The following is a 16,548-nucleotide window of genomic DNA, read 5'->3' as shown; positions in this document are numbered from 1 at the left end:
CTGTGTTATCTGGAGTGGGTAACTGTAACGCATATTTGGATGACTTGATTGTGTATACAGACACGTGGAAGGAGCACCTACGCGTCTTGGAACAGGTCTTCAGTAGACTCGCCCAGGCCAATCTAACATTGAATTTAGCCAAATGTGAATTTGGAAAGGCGACCGTCACCTATTTGGGTAGACAGGTCGGGCAGGGACAGGTGCGACCTGTTGAAGCAAAGATCTGTGTAATTTCACTGTGCCCGGCCCCCACTACACGTAAAGCGCTGCGTTCGTTCCTGGGAATGGCGGGGTATTACAGAGCTTTCTGCCGTAACTTCTCCACTGTTGCTCAGCCACTAACTCGTTTACTGAGCCCCAAGGTTGATTTTGTGTGGTCTTCAGACTGTCAAGCCGCGTTTGATAGCCTCAAGGCGCTCCTGTGTCATGCACCTGTGCTTGCGGCTCCGGATTTCGCCAGGCCGTTCAAGCTTGAGGTGGATGCCAGTGCGGTAGGGGCAGGCGCTGTTCTCTTACAGGAAGATGTAGAGGGGATCGATCACCCAGTGTGTTACTTTTCCAGGAAATTTAACAAACATCAACTTAACTATTCCACCATTGAAAAAGAGACACTTGCCTTGTTGTTGGCCTTACAACACTTCGAGGTCTATGTTGGGTCCAGCTCCCTGCCGGTTGTGATTTACACTGATCATAACCCCCTGGTTTTTCTCTCACGCATGTATAACCACAATCAGCGCCTAATGCGTTGGGCCCTGATCATTCAGGACTACACCTTAGATGTCCGCCACAAGAAAGGTTCAGAGAATGTGGTGGCTGACGCCTTGTCCAGGTTGCAGTGAGTGTTGGCGTGTTGAGTTGTGTTTCACCCAAACATGGAGTTTGTGTTTATGGGAGGGGGTGTTACGGCTGCCACCACCCCCACACCTGTATTTGCCTGTGCTTTTAAGTAGGCTATCTATTATGCTGAGCAGGCTGTGCAAGCCCACGCGGAGGATTGGCTGCACAAGGAGAGAAGGTCCCGCCTACTTCCTGGGTTTCCAGTTACCATGCCCTCGATTGGTGCGGCATGCTACGGGCCAATCAGATGGAGACCGTGACGACCACCACCTGCTTAAAAGCCTGCTGGGTCTGCCATTCGGGGCAGCAATTTGACCTGAGTTGCTTGCCTTGGGAATGCCTGTTGTAGAGCTTATAGTAGTGTTTTGTACCCTGTGCTAGACTTTGTGTCTTGACTTTGTGTGATTCACTGTGTGAAGGTAAGAGAGTGGGCCAGGGCTAAGCTTAGCTATCACTGACACCTTTCTTGCACACACCATAGTTGTTTTATGTTAGTTTTCACCAGGTTCAGGGGTGCTGTGCGTTTTGTGTTTTGGGTTTTTCAAATGCAGTAGGCTAGTGAGCTTTTGGTTTATTTTTGTTTTATTAGTATCTCTGTAAGCAGTAATCCTCCTTTTGAGGATCTCCTTTTGTTATAATTGTTTGTTGATTTCCACAGCACCCATTGGCCCATCCTCTGTTTGTGCTCCACTTGCATTATTTCAAATAAATATCCTTCCAAACCAAGAACATCTGGTTTATGTTTATGTCCCTATATCCCTAGACACCTCGGGACGTAACATCAGGTGATAGTTCCCTCTGGCTGGATGGCGCTCCACATGATCCATGATGATAGAGAAATATAGAGATTAATGGCAATGGCAATATTTTAGAGACCCCCGAAATATCACAAATCATGCTTAGGGGAGCTGATATCTAAGCACCTCTTTCTTCCTAGCATGTTGTAATCATCACCAGAGTTGGCATCCTCCACAGCACAGTAACGTTTTCCTTACGCATCAGGCGTCACCCCGGGCAGCCAGCATTCAAAGCACAGGAAGAAAAAAATACTGCTGTATGAACACACATTTTTATTTTATGAATTACATTTTACTCAATTACATTTTTCGTCAACAATATTGCATGTTACAGTTTTTCTCAAATGCTAAAACACAAAAGCCAATCCTCTAAACCAAATGACCAGTTGTCTAAACACATTTACTAAATCTAGCCATCATTTTCCAATATCATAAACACATTTCACATGAAGACACAATTCACAAAACACAATCCTCCGTTCACATAAATCTTAACACATTTTTCCTTGCTAAAACACAAGTTGCAAAAGAACTCTGCTCATATTCTCAAATGAAAGCTCATGTGATGCAAAATTCTTGCCACAGTCAGCAATATTTGAACAAAATGAACACACCTGGCGTCATTCATTACACACAACGACTCAAAATTGAAAACACCTGTTGCTAATGCTGTGACCACATGTATAAAAGCAAGTTCAGAGTGCACAGTTTGCTGAAGATTCCAAACAAACACAATGGATGAAGGCAGAGTCAGGGGAAGAGGTAATCGAGTCAGAGGAGGAAGAGGAGCAGGCCAGGGAGGAAGAGGAGCAGGCCAAGGAAGAAGAGGAGGAGGCCAAGGAAGAAGAGGAGGAGGCCAACGAGGGAGAGAAGGTCCAGGAGGGAGAGCAAGACAACCTCGCACCATCATTACGGACAAGATGCGAGCAACAGTCATTGACCATGTCATTGTCCACGGCATGACAATGGCTGAAGCAGGACTAAGAGTCCGTCCAAACCTGAGTAGGTTCAGCGTGGCCACCATTATCAGGGCATTCAGACAACACAACAGGTATTGTACTCTATTGCTTTCTTTGTCACAATACAATTTTACAAGCCTGTGAAAGTAGTCTATTAGTTTCAAATCAGTTGTTACTGTATTGTAAAACATGTCAATTGACAACACGTTTCTTTCTTTAGAGTTGAAAGAATGCCACATAGAGGTGGGAGGGTTGCCATATTTACAGCGGCACAAGAAACCCTCATTGTGGATATGGTTCGTGAGAACAACCTCATCAGACTCCGGGAGATCAAAGACAAAGTCATTGCCGATAATGTGAACTTTGAGGGCATTGATGATGTCAGCTTGGCCACAATAGACCGAGTTCTCCGGCGCCAAAAGATGACGATGAAACAAGTCTATAGGGTTCCCTTTGAGCGAAACTCTGCACGACACAAAGACCTACGTTACGAGTATGTGCAAGTAAGTATACATCCATGTTCACAGTACAGTTAGTGAACATACTGTGTTGCCCAGTGGCCTACATTACTTCTGGACAATACTATGCTACCTGATTGACTGTTGTTCTGAACACCTGTGCACTTTCACATTTTCACAGAGGATATTACAGTTGGACGCGATGGCCAGACCTCATGAGTACCTCTTCCTGGATGAGGCTGGCTTCAACCTGCAGAAACGAAGGCAAAGAGGCCGTAACATCATTGGCCAAAGAGCCATCACTGAGGTTCCTGGCCAACGGGGGGGGGTAATATTACTCTTTGTGCGGCCATGGGTTTGGAGGGGCTTGTCCACCGGCAGGCTGTCCTTGGGTCTTACAACACCCAACGTCTCCTAACCTTCCTAGAGGAGCTAAAAGAGATCCTCCTGGACTGCCAACAACACCATCCTGGGCCCGAACATCCCATTTATGTGATAATTTGGGACAATGTACGCTTCCACAGAACAAACCAAATCAGAGAGTGGTTCACCACCAACAGTAACCACTTTCTAAACGTCTGTCTGCCACCCTACTCCCCTTTCCTGAACCCTATAGAGGAGTTCTTCTCATCGTGGAGATGGAAGGTTTATGACAGACAACCATACACTAGAGAGAACCTCCTAAGGGCAATGGAGCTGGCGTGTGTTGACATCCCAGTGGAGAACTTCCAAGGATGGATCCGCCATTCCAGGGCGTTTTTCCCGCGGTGCCTGGCAAGAGACAATATAGCCTGCGATGTGGATGAGGTGATGTGGCCCGATGCAGCTCAGCGACATGATGCCGCACAGTGATTGTGGTGTAAATAAAAAAAACTTCACACCCTGATCATGTTTTCAAGAGTACTGTTGTGTGCAATAGATTCTGTTTTTGCATTGAGTTGTTACAGTAGTGTACAGAATTTACTATAGATTTATACTCTTCATATGAAACTCACAAATCTAAATGCCCAATCCTCTGCAGAGATCTAAGAAGATCCATTATTGTAAAGTTTCTAAAAATATGCATTGGCAGTTATGAAACAAAGAACCTTCTCACAAATTGAGCATTGTGTTTTCAATTGTTTTGCTGTAGTGTGTAATGATGTGTATAGTGTTTACATTTTTGAAAGCTTCGAGCTGCTCTTTTGGTGTGAAAGTTTGAGTTTTGAAGGGAGAAGGTGTGGTTGTGTTTATGTAGCTTTAGAAAAGGGTGTTGTGTTTAGACATTGGAGAACATGGACGAAACGTTTGTGAAATGTGTTTTAGCATTTGAGAAAAACTGTAATATAGTCACAGGCAATGTTTAAGGACATTGTCGCCGTCTTGTCTTCGTCTCGTTTTTGTCAGGGAAAAAACCTTGAATATATTTCATTTTGTTTTGTCTGAAAGTAACACTAGCTTTAAGGAAGGGAGGCCTTAACCATTTGCTGCACAAGCTAAGCAAACCCCTTCTAATGCACAACATGGGTCAATCTAAAATCATGATTTAAAAACAAGATAAGTAGTGACAACTTGAAATTTTAAATGATGAAATAAAATGATTTCAAAAGATATAGCAAAGAAACACTCAGCCATGCATGAAATTATACAGGAAATGAATATTGGTCGTTTTTGACCCATGTTGTGCATTAGAAGGGTAGTGATACAAAATGTTTTGATTTTTATTCAAAAAGTAAGAAACTTATACTGAAAATAACTTTGTGATGATCAAAAGCTAGTTAATTGAGGAATACCTGGAATACTGAATGTTGGAATTCATTTATTGCAAAGACACAGAAACTAAAAACTCAGTCAGGTCACCCATGTTGTGTATTAAAGGGTAAAAGAAACAGGAGCTAAAATAAAGTATTCAGATAGAGGTTGAATACAGGTGCTGAAGCAATGGAAAGCATGAGAAAAGAATGGGTTTTTCGAACATTAATGCATGTAAACATTTTATAGTAGACACCCAAAATAAAAGTATGAACCTGAAAATAATCATAATATGGGACCTTTAACAATTGCACAATGAACTACTTGATTAAAGTTTGGGGAAAGAATGTCATCATGGTTAATGTTAGGCAACTAAAGCCTTGTCGATGAGCCTCAGCCTAACCCTGAGGCTCAACTACAAGGCTTTAGGGTACAATAATTTTAATGGTAAAATAGTAAAAGTTCTTTTTTTACAAGAACTTCACGATGTGAGTGAGGTTAAATTTCTACATGTAATGCTGCCTAAACCAAGTTTTTCATTTTGTCGTCAGGGTTATGTAAAAGTTATTGCTCCTCTGCATCACAGGAAGTAAATGATTGATTGTGACTGTCAGATAAAGTACCAACTGCAAAATTGAATTGCAGTGTGGAATTATGAGCAGATGGTTTGTTTGTGTCTCTGTTATTGTTTCCTCTTCCAAAATGTGGCTGTATTAACATCTGTAGGTAGCAAACTAGGTAACTACTGCATACATAATGGGAAAAAAAGTTTTAAGAAAACCTATCCAACAGCATAGGAAGACACAGAAAAAGCCATGATGCTATTTAATTTATTTATTTGTTTACATACTTATTTTTAGAAACATGCTGGCCTGTCTATCAGGACCAGCCTGCTGTTTTTTATGAGTAAAGTTTAACCACGGGAGTGCCCATGGAAGCGCGGCAACATGCCACTTACATGCAATTACAAGCCCCCCAAAAAAATCTAAATTAAAGGCAAAATAACTAAAAATATATACTTTTTAAATATGGAACTTTTTCCTTGTAATACCTCTTTTCTGGATGATGATTATATAAGCCAAGAGGTTTGTTTAATGATGCTGAAGTAATACTAAATCACGATGGATCCATGTATTAAATTTGCTGCACCAATACATATACGGACACTTTACACACTGCTTTTGCCTTTTTAAAATAAATTTAAGTTCATTTATCAACCTGGGGCCCCTGCTGTTGGGGACAGGAGATGTCAGCTAACTAGTCGGTGTGGCTCCACTGCATTTGCAGAGAAATTCTCAATTTTCAATCTAGCATAGGGTTATTGGCACCTGCCCTTGTCGCTCATCTTCCATATGATGCACTGACTAATCTAGCGCAGCCTTCCTTACCTGCAAATGTGTTTAGTGAAGGACAGATAAGACCTGTCACATATGAAATCTATTTTCATCCCCACCTCACCTTCCTGGTAATGTCCTGACTGATGTAATAGCCACAGCTGATGTTTAGACATAAATGGGGAAGGAAGTTAATAGAACATTCTAATATCATTGCATACCTTGAACCGACTAATTTTGAATGTTGATGCCAATTCGAAGGTATATCTCACACATGGCTGATCTGATTTTTACATTGTTATTTGAGAAATCTGATGCAAATTTGTGTTATTTAAAGGAACTGTACCAATTTATAAATGCCCCCTAGTGTAGCTGCAATTACATGTAAAGAATGCAGTGTGCATTGTCTTGCATTGTGCAGTTGGGGACTATGAAGCGCACTCAGACAGTATCTCACATAACTCACTTAACTGGGCAAACTGCAGGGCAAGCTGTCATATTTATTCTTAACCCGTTAATTTCTAAGGGGTTCTGCCTGTCACAGCTAAAAGTATATTTGAAACCTGTAATTTACAGTGATTTTTAATTTATTTGGTTTGATTAACTAACACAGTCAATTTTTCAGGTGTCATAAAAGCTACATCTAAGCCATCCTTTGATGTTTTTGCCCAGAAATTAGTACTACTGCTTAATCTAAGAATGAATGGAGACATGTCGTTATGTTAAGTTTTTAATCACTGCCAATTGCTGACCTTAAAAAATCAATTCATTCTGCATTTTGCCATAATTAACATGATTAAAAAAGATTATGGAGGACACTTGACAATCAACAATGAAAAGTGGGGTATGGAAAGCCACAATGACAGTTGTCAATTCCAGAAGTACTTAATTAACACAGAAAGAAAAAGAAGTTGAATTCATGTGCCCTGCAAAGTTGTTGGATGTGTTTTCTGGATGCACAACTCTACTGAGGATCAAAATATTCCTAATTATAAAAAAAATAATAATTTACTTGTAACAAACAGTCTGAGCTGGCTTTGTGGGCACTACGGCCCAGAACCTGGGCTGATTTTCCAGGGATATGGTTGCATTTTCTGGTTCAGAATGACACTCATTTGGATGTTACACGCTCCAAAGCACAGATACACAAAGTAATAGCCATCCATTTAGTGTCTGGGTCAGGGTCTGTCTTGGTAAGAGGTTTGTACTTGAAATTGATTTCAATAGTAAAGCTTTCAACTGCATACTGCATGTATTTCCAGGATGAATCCCATATAGTCAAAATTAGCATTACAATCAGGAGAGACTTCATCTGAGCAAATAAATAATTTGTTGACATGTGAACAATGAATTTGAATAGTATTTAGCAATTAGACCCCATTGTGACATCATGGTGATTTAAGGAGTTGGTGAAGCCCTATGTGGTATAGAAAACCCCCCAGAATTGAGTCTAGATACTGGTGATGGTGATTTGATGAAGAAAATGCTGAAGATATGGATGTGATGAGGACTGGACTTCTGATGAGCTTGACCAGGCCCCAGATATGATGAAATGGAGAAGAATGAGGGCCGCAGCATTTTCGCACTGAAATGATAGCAGACAGTAGCAAAGAGGAGAATAAATTACAATGACTGGCTGATGGAGACTGTGGCAAAATCTGGGTTCAACTAAAGAGTGAATGCCCACAGTCAGATTAGAGGAGCTGTAAGAGAGCGAGAGTTGTCAATTAAAAAAAAGTCTACCTGGTTGAACTTACACTGAGGTTCATTTAATTTTTTCTTTTTTTTGCACGTTTCACTTTTTTGTTTTACAGTTAACTGTTAATTGGGACAACATGTTCTCATGCCTTTTGAACTAAATTACTGGACAAATATTTTTCATAGCCCCAAGTTAGTTTGACTTTGTTTCTAAAGCTATAAAGCCTCCTCAGCACTGAAAACATAAATGCCAATAAACCCTCAAGTCAGTAAACAATGATCACTTTTCATAGAACAAGCTATAGCTACTAAAAGGGCTTTCTCCAAATCCGCACGGTCCAAAAAGAAAACCAGAATGCACTAACTGCAGTTGAAAAGAAAAACAAAAACATAAATCAGCATTTTATTTGTATTGTTTATCTGGTGGCTATGAATGGATGTAGCAAGAAACTATTTCCTCTGCTCTTTGACAGCATTCCTCTCTTTGTGTCTCAGCTAACAAACAACAAAGCCCAGCAACAAACAGTCTTACAGACAAACATTTGGCACTATGATCAAACGCATATCCAGCCATTCAAAGCCTAATCATGGAAAGACAAACAGAAAAACCAACCTGAAACAGACGGCATGAAGGGAACACATTGTCTCAGCAAAATATACTTTTCCTATTTATATCCAAATAAACCTCTTAGAAAGTAAGATTAAGGGATGCAGGACAGATGGCTGGGCTGGGTTACATTGCTTCAGAATATTCACAACTGAGGGATAGGATCAAAATCTGAAGTTTAACACTTCAGCAGCACCAGGCTCTTACTGTACATGCAGGCATTTGCAACTGAAACATGCAACAAAACTCAAGTCAAAGGGTAAACAGTAACTGACTTTTAATTCAACTTATAAATAGATAATGTGTTGTGTGCAGATTTGGCTTGAGGATCTTATCTGCTCTAAGCTTGCGTTGCTGCTTGTAGCAGGAAAATAGAATAGTCTCCTTTTTTTGCTTCTGTCTTGTGTTGTGGTGAGGCATGTTGCCAATAGTAGTCAAAATCTGAAACAAATCAGTGTGCTGATTTTAAAATTCAAGTGAGTCAAGTGAATTACAGTTGGTTGCTTTGACATACGTTTCGCGGCACAATTTTTCTACAGATGTTTATGTATAATGCTACAGTGCTAATAGGTAAAGAGCTCACTCACACTAGCAGTGACATTTAAAACCAAAATTATTAGTTAAGTCATCGTAATTACAGAATGCAGAATTTCACTGCAGGGGTAATGCAAATTTGTTTGGTGATTTTGCGAAAAGAATTTGCAGCATTCATGCAAAACATCTGGGAAGTACTGAGGGAATGGAGAGAAGTGCAGACACCAAAATAGAGAAAGCAATCACATTAGCTGTGAGGAGTGGAGGAGTAAACTGATTGGCTGAGTAGTGTGATTGTGTAGGTGTGTTAAATGCTGCAGGCCAGACTGACCATGATGTGTAAATCCTGCTGCTCGGAGGCTCACACCTTCCTAGTTCAGCTGGCCAAGCCTTTGTTGATTGGGCTTTGTGCTAGTGATGCTGATTAATTAAAGTACTTTACTGTTATGTTGTCTTTATACCTGAAAAAATGTGGTTCTTTGTAAATGGCACACAGTAAGCGAGAGCTTTGTTAAGCTTGCTCATAAGTTCAACAGTCATGTTGAGCCACAACAACATGAACACTCAAAGACTATTTTAGATCAAATTGCATGTTTATTTTAATAAAACACCCACAGAAATCATGACTAATTACATACAGTATTGTTAAAACACATGCAAGTAAAATAACATAAAATAAGTAAGAAAACTGGTTAAACCCAGCAATATTTCAACCATTCATAAATCAATACATGTTCCAAAACAGTCCAGTCTAGGCTTTTCCTATGAGAGGCCCCATGAGAAATAATTCATACTTGGTCTCACACACAGCATCATAATAGCACACGTATAGCAATATACTCATACATAAACACCACTATACCCTCATGCGTGCACTATCATACTCTCTCTCACACACTAATGTCTAGGTCATAAATCATAATTACTTACACAACTATGCTTTCTTAAAAATACTATCATTCTCATTTACAGACACTATCATACTCTCATGCATACTCAATAATATTATTTACAGTAGTGTATGCAAGATGAAATGGTGCTGTGAATGAGAAAGAATGATGTTTGCATGAAAAATTTTAGTGTATGTGAGAGAGAGTATAGTAGTGTGTGAGAGAGAGTATAGTAGTGTGTGAGAGAGTATAGTAGTGTGTGAGAGAGAGTATAGTAGTGTATGTGAGAGAGTATAGTGTGTGAGAGAGTATAGTAGTGTACATGAGACAGAATGATAGTGCATATGAATGAGAATAGTTGTTTGTGTGAGAGAGTTTGATTGAAACGGAAGCGAGTTTGATTGAAACGGAAATGGGAATAAATTCTCAGTTGCTGAATGGCTATCTTTGATAAAGGTAGAAGAAGCGGGAATTTAGGTGGTCCGCCTTCTCAATCATGATTGACATGAGAAAATGGTGGACCGGGAGCGACTTAATGAAGCCATTGGATTATCAGGCGTACCGTTGTCAGGGAGCATCATCCAGTGCTAACGTTAGCCTTAATGTGAACCAAGTGATGCAACCTCGATATCAAACTCAGCAGTACTTTGGTGGATGGGCTTCAAAGTGAGCAGATGAAATAAGGTTTAATCATATTTAGCTGCGGATTTGTTTTTCATTTGAGCCCCAACAACAGCTATTGTTTAGCTAGCTTTAACTGTTAACGTTAAACGTGCAGTGCCTGCTCACAGGAGCCGATCATAGACTGCAAGGGCGACTCCCTGCGTTTTTAAGATAACGTTAGCTAATTTAAGTTAGTGCAGTAAGTTAGAGCAGTGCTTGTTAAAAAGGTGCGTCTCAGATGGGTTTCCATCACAGCATTAATAACACTCAAAAAATAGACAATAGCGTAGATACTGCTAGTTTTCATTTCAACTCAGCCCATCCTTGCATGATGACGATAACTACAGTATCGGAGCATGTAAGCCCCGCTGTTGCAGAGCAGAGAGGCTCGCGCTGTCTACTTTACTGTAGCTTGTTCAAAGTTTATTCATTCTGAACGCATGGCGTGTCCAAATTGCACCAAAAGCAACACTGTACTGCCTTGGGTCAACACGCCCGCCACGTGTGAGGTCAATTGGATGAACTTCTTGATATAATCAAAAGACAAACAGACACAAAGATTCCTGCCTTTATTAGAGAGATAAAATATACTGCCTGGCTAACGAACTGATCTAAATTAACAGCTAGAGCTGGGCAAGTAGCAGCATATTGAAGGAAACTAAATCATTAGTCAGAACTGACCTAGTGTTAAGTCAGGCATTTTCGATTAACATTACCAAACACCTTAAAATGACAATTAATTTTGCATTTTGCTGTCAAACCATTTCATAAAGTCAATTAATTCAGCATTGATCCAGCTGCTCTTTTAAACGTTAAAATCCATTATAATCTGATAAAATTGCTAAATAAAAATGTAGTGTTTTTTTAGGATGTTTGATCTCCTGTTTTGGCATTAGACTAACTGGATGTCAGCCCACTTCTCACATCTGTGGGAGAAGGGTGAGGCATGAGAGTAGGCTACACTTGGCTATGTGGGTATTCCAAGAATCATTTTTCATTGTTAAACCACTTTAGCAAGAGTACAGATAGCCACACTTTGAGGAGAAATAACAATAAAAATGACCATTTGCTACATTTCTTGGGATGACTACTTACATTGATTCTTGTTTTATATAGTTTAACTAGACAAGTAATATAAACCAAATAAATCTGTTTGTGTGGTCGTTCTATGTCATTGTTTATTTTCTCTTGACGTGAATACGCAGATGTTCCAATTACAGTTTTATGTAATGCATTATGTATTGAGACAAGGCTCTTTCAAGTAAATATTTGATTGTCTTGCCTTGATGCTCAGTCACTTTGTTTGCTAAATGACTACTTGTAATGATGGTGCTTTAATTTTTAGGCATACTACCCCAAATCAAGCCTCTGCAGCACAGCAAGATACCTGTGATATCACCACCATAGCTAACCAGCCCTCTGCGTCACAGCAAGCATCCAGTGTCATTCACTTAGATAGTGTTGCCACAGAGGACCAGACTCCATCAACTAGCAATGACGATTATGCTGCCTACCTTTCGATCATGACTTCCATCTCAGACCTTTCATCTGATGATGAGGAATTAAACCAGGCTACAACGGCTAGTCTTGAGAGTCATGCGTAAGTGACTAAGTGGTTAATATGACAATGATTTAATTGAAAGTGCAGTCATTTTAGATACAGTGGTAAGAAAAATTCAATGAACTGGTTGGAATTAGTTTTTCTACATTAATTGGTAATAAAGTAAATAAAGTATAGGCAAATACATTGTCTTTAAGCTAAGAATGCAAACTATTATAATATTTGGTGTCTTGATTGAACACAGACATTAAACATTCAGAGTACTGGTGGAAAAAGTGAAGCCTTGCATTTAGTAATTGAAGCAGTAACCTCTAGCTCTTCTGCTAGCTTACACTGAACTTAATTTTTTTGTACCTAGTTGAGCATTCTGTGTTGTGTTTCTTGAGTTATCTTAGTTAAGTGGCCACTTCTAGGCAGAGTAGCCACATAACAAAGTGGTCTCCATTTATAGACAGTTTGTTTAACAGTGGTCTGATGAATATCTTAACTCTTTGAGATGACCTGGGAACCCTTTCCAGCTTCATGCAAATCAACAATTCTTGATCATTAGTCTTCTGAGAGCTCTTTTTGTGAGGTATAGTTCACACGAGCAGATGATTTCTGTGAATAGCAAGGTTTGCTATTCACAGGTATCACGATGACTTGATGAAAACTTGATGCACATCTGGTACGTAAGCACGTACCAGATGTGCATCAAGTTTTCAGATGACTTGGGAATGGATGAAGAGGCTGTGGACCTTGGTGGCCCTAGGAGAGAATTTTTACAGTTGCTCATGGAAGCCTTGGCTCTGTCACCAATGTTTGAAGGAAGAGATGGCAAATTGAACTTGGCTTTGGACAGTTCAGGTATTTGCTTTATTTTTGGTTCCAGTGTATTGTGTTTTGTTTTTCTCTTTTTCAGCCCTGGTTTTGTCCTAGGTTTTGTGTCATCCAGTTCATCCTGTGTTTTGTCTTCTATGCCATGTTTGCTTCAGCTTTAAGACAAGATTGATACTTTGATGCTGGCGGGGCCATTGCTGTAAGTCTTGTCCATGGCGGTCCTCCACCAGGATTCATTGCACCAACGCTGTTTTCTCGTCTAGTTGGTGGCAATTCCTCCATAAAGCCTGTCTTGGAAGACATTGCCAATACAGACCTATATGAGAAGGTTAAAAAGGTAAATATGATCTAAATATAAACTCAGGTTACTGTTTCACCTCACTAAAACTAATGTAGGCTAATCCATGTTCATGAAATTTTTAATATTCAGGTTTTGATCTGTTTTAGGGGCGTTCATTCACCTGCTGTTACTGAAATGTATTGTCAGTCTGACAGTATTTTTTCCGCCCCATTCATTTCAATGATGGAAAGCTAAATAACAAAAACACCTTTCTGTATAATGCAATACAGTTTAACAGCACCAAAACATACATACATACAGTAGAATCAATACCTAAATGGTTGTGTTGTAGTGTTTTCTAGCAGAAAAACACCTGTCAAGTAGAACCTGCAGAATTTTTACACATTGCATTCTTGCTTATTGAACTATGCTTCAGTTGATTGTTTCTATTGTGTGGTGTTTTTAGGTGTCTGAATGCACGTCTTTGGATGAACTGTTACATGCCACTGAACCATTACAAGATTACCTGGCAAATGCTGGGTGTCTCAGGTCATTGAAATCCATTGAAGACAGAGACCTGCTGGTTGAAGATATTCTCATGTTTCAGGTGGCCCACAGAGTCTGCGGGGCATTTGAAAGGTTTGTGTAATAATACAGAAATCAAGTAAGGGAAATTTTATTTAAAGTACAACAAAACATTTGAACATGTACTCTGTATTTTTAATTAAAAGCGACTGTTTAAGCCTACAAGTAAACTCAAAGAAAACCAGGTTCCAAACAACACATTACTATTTGTAAAGTATGCTGTAAAATAAGCCATTTGCACACATTTCAACAACAGTTTTCACCATTGAGGCATATTACGCAAAATGTTGAACAATAACTTCAATGTAGTTTTTCTCCTGGTTCTTCTGATTGCTAGCTTTTTTGGACTTAACTGGATTTGAAATTATGTTTGGCAAGTCTTAAAAGATTTATTTTGGTTTCTCAAATCAAACATAATGTATTACATGTTTTGCCATCCTAAATATCATTGTAAGTTTTGCTGGAATCTTGATTTAATAGCTTTTATTCTGCATTGGTGAATTAAGTCCAACATTATATGTCTCTTAATGTGTCTCATTTTCATAGATTCAGGGAGGGACTAAAGACCCTTGGTGTCCTGGATGCAATCTGCATGCATCCGGACAGTTTTAGACCCTTAATGTGTCACGAACCATCCCCACTCACTGCTGACTTAATGGATCACCTTTTCCACATCCGGCTGTCTGCAGTGGGAAGCAACAAGAGAAGGGCAGAGGAACGTGTTGTTCCCTTCTGGAGAGATTACCTGCAGGATGTTGAAGGTAAATATTCCCGCTTGTAGATATGGTACTGTCTCTTTTGTTTTTGTGTACAAATACTGGGGTAGGAGAAACTACTTGGAGTACTAATTGTAATGAATATTTATTATTCTCAGAACATGAATGAAAATGATTTTGGTTTTTCACTAACCTTTGCTTTAGTTCAACTTTCTTGGCTAATTTGTTCCTGTATTTTCTCTCGTTTCCTTTCTTTCTTTTTTCCCCTTTTTAATTTATTCTTACTTTTTATATTTTGCTCATCTTCCCTTCCTCTATCTTCTTTACTCTAAGTTTATCTTTGCAGTCTGTCCTGTACAGAATTGTCTTTCCATTACCTACCTTTTGGAACATTTTATACGCTGTTTTTTTTGACTCAGTCTCTCCTTAACTCCTTTTTATCTGGTGCTTTCCTTTCTCTGTTTCTTTGTCTTTCATTCCTTTTTTTTTTAGCTTTCTATATGGTACTTTTACCTTTTACTGGTATAATTACTGCTGTAAATTCTCATTGTTCTCTTTGGTGTGTGGTTCCTTCTTTTTATGTGTGTTAGATCAAGAGGGACAATCAAAGCTAAGTAAAATCTTAGCTTTTGCGACAGGTGCAAGTGTCATCCCTCCAGTTGGATTCTCCCCTCAACCATCAATTGATTTCCTGCATGATCAGTCTGTCAGCTCTAGACGTCATTTGCCTATGGCAATCACCTGCATCAACTGCCTTAAGTTACCACTGCTTGACACATATGAGGATTTTAGGGAGACTATGGACTTTGCAGTAGGTGATACACAGGGTTTTGGTAGAGAATAATGGAGGAAACAATGCTGTTGAGGATGTTTCAGTTATATTAACAAATGAGCTACTGTGTGTTTTAAAAAAATATTGCATTTGATGCAAACTATTAGTTTGAAAATTGAATTGCTTTTTCTGTGATAAGCCAGAACTTTTTTTGTTTTGTTTTTAAAACCAATGCATTCATATAAAATTCATATAAAATTTTCTTTATCCTTCAGATTCCTTTTTGTTCAACTAACTAAAATAATGGATGGATAATGATATGAAAACAAATTAAAATGTTAGTTTTCAAATGTTAGCCATTGTGAACTGTTAAGCACTTTTCATAAAAGCACTATATAAATGCAGACATTAACAATTTATCTTTTACAAAGCATCCAACAGGATTCAGGCACTAAAGAAGCTGTTCACTAAGAAAATTTACCAGGCCTAAAAATGTTGTATGCCATGGTTACTGTCATCAATTAGTGGGTCTACTGTTTCTTGAATTCTGTTCATAACTGTATGATCTATACTAAAGTCATTTACTGGAACAACAATATTGTTTTCAGTCTCTAACTGTACTGGGGTGTCCTCATTGATTTCCAAGGTATCATTTCCTAAAAATGTCCTGAATTGCACCAGCTTCTGCACTGTTAAGAACCCCTCTGTGCCACAGTTGAAGAGGTGTTTGTCCTCCATGGTTGTTCCACTGATTTTGGAATTCTGCAGCTGTCCTATAACTCTTGGCAAGTAGATGTAATGTAGACAAAACATATGGAGTTCATTTGTAGAATCCAGTATGCCCTCATTTTCCATGAAGATGAAGAGGTTGCTGAAGTGGAATGAGACAACTCTATTTAGCTCTGCCCACAGCCGTTCTATCCTCTGATTGTGGACACTGCGTCCAGTAATGACACTGCCTCTATTCAACCCCCTTCTCTCCAGCAAATACTGGGCAACCCCTGTGTTCTCCATGCCATGGTCACAGCGTACTCTTGAGGGAAGGCCAAAGCTCTGTACACCAGTACAAAACAGTTCCAATACACTTGATGCCCTTGTTATTGAGACACAACAAGTATATGATGGTCCGACTATAGCTGTCAACACATCCGTGAAAGACCATTCTCCACCTCACCAGCTTATGGTTTCCATCTATATGCCTGTGGAAAGAATAAATTACATGATTACTACTGTTTTTAGCCCTGTGATACCCTCCAATGAATTGTTACACATTTTTCCTTCTGCTTTGGCTCTTGGTTTCCATTCAA

General features: G+C 39.3%; 2 protein-coding genes across 2 annotated transcripts; both read left to right on the top strand.

The window, feature by feature from the left end:
• Positions 1 to 2,483: 2,483 nt before the first annotated feature.
• LOC119885521 lies at positions 2,484 to 3,937 on the top strand. Its single transcript, XM_038695590.1, has 3 exons — positions 2,484 to 2,685; positions 2,814 to 3,096; positions 3,233 to 3,937. Exons 1-3 carry the CDS (start codon positions 2,555 to 2,557, stop codon positions 3,467 to 3,469), a joined length of 651 nt encoding a protein of 216 aa, XP_038551518.1. The 5' UTR covers positions 2,484 to 2,554; the 3' UTR covers positions 3,470 to 3,937.
• Positions 3,938 to 12,755: 8,818 nt separating this feature from the next.
• Positions 12,756 to 15,794, top strand: LOC119885843 (G2/M phase-specific E3 ubiquitin-protein ligase-like). The gene is given in 5 exon segments (XM_038696133.1): positions 12,756 to 12,915; positions 13,044 to 13,225; positions 13,635 to 13,807; positions 14,300 to 14,514; positions 15,060 to 15,794. Coding segments are annotated over 5 exon segments (984 nt in total). The 3' UTR covers positions 15,314 to 15,794.
• The last annotated feature ends 754 nt before the right edge of the window (positions 15,795 to 16,548 follow it).

Source organism: Micropterus salmoides, unplaced genomic scaffold (assembly GCF_014851395.1).
Source record: "Micropterus salmoides isolate LMB-PRFRI ecotype aquatic unplaced genomic scaffold, ASM1485139v1 Ms_hic_scaffold_4, whole genome shotgun sequence".
NCBI classification, from domain to species: Eukaryota; Metazoa; Chordata; class Actinopteri; order Centrarchiformes; family Centrarchidae; genus Micropterus; species Micropterus salmoides.
Note: the sequence above shows the minus strand (reverse complement) of the source record. Positions and strands in the feature narration are given on the sequence as shown.

Bases quoted from the DNA above. Each gene is read 5' to 3' on its own strand.
- LOC119885521 (XM_038695590.1), top strand. From the start codon at position 2,555: ATGCGAGCAACAGTCATTGACCATGTCATTGTCCACGGCATGACAATG. The intron at 2,686-2,813 runs GTATTGTACTCT...TTCTTTCTTTAG, and splicing joins GCATTCAGACAACACAACAG to AGTTGAAAGAATGCCACATA. The intron at 3,097-3,232 runs GTAAGTATACAT...ACATTTTCACAG, and splicing joins TACGTTACGAGTATGTGCAA to AGGATATTACAGTTGGACGC.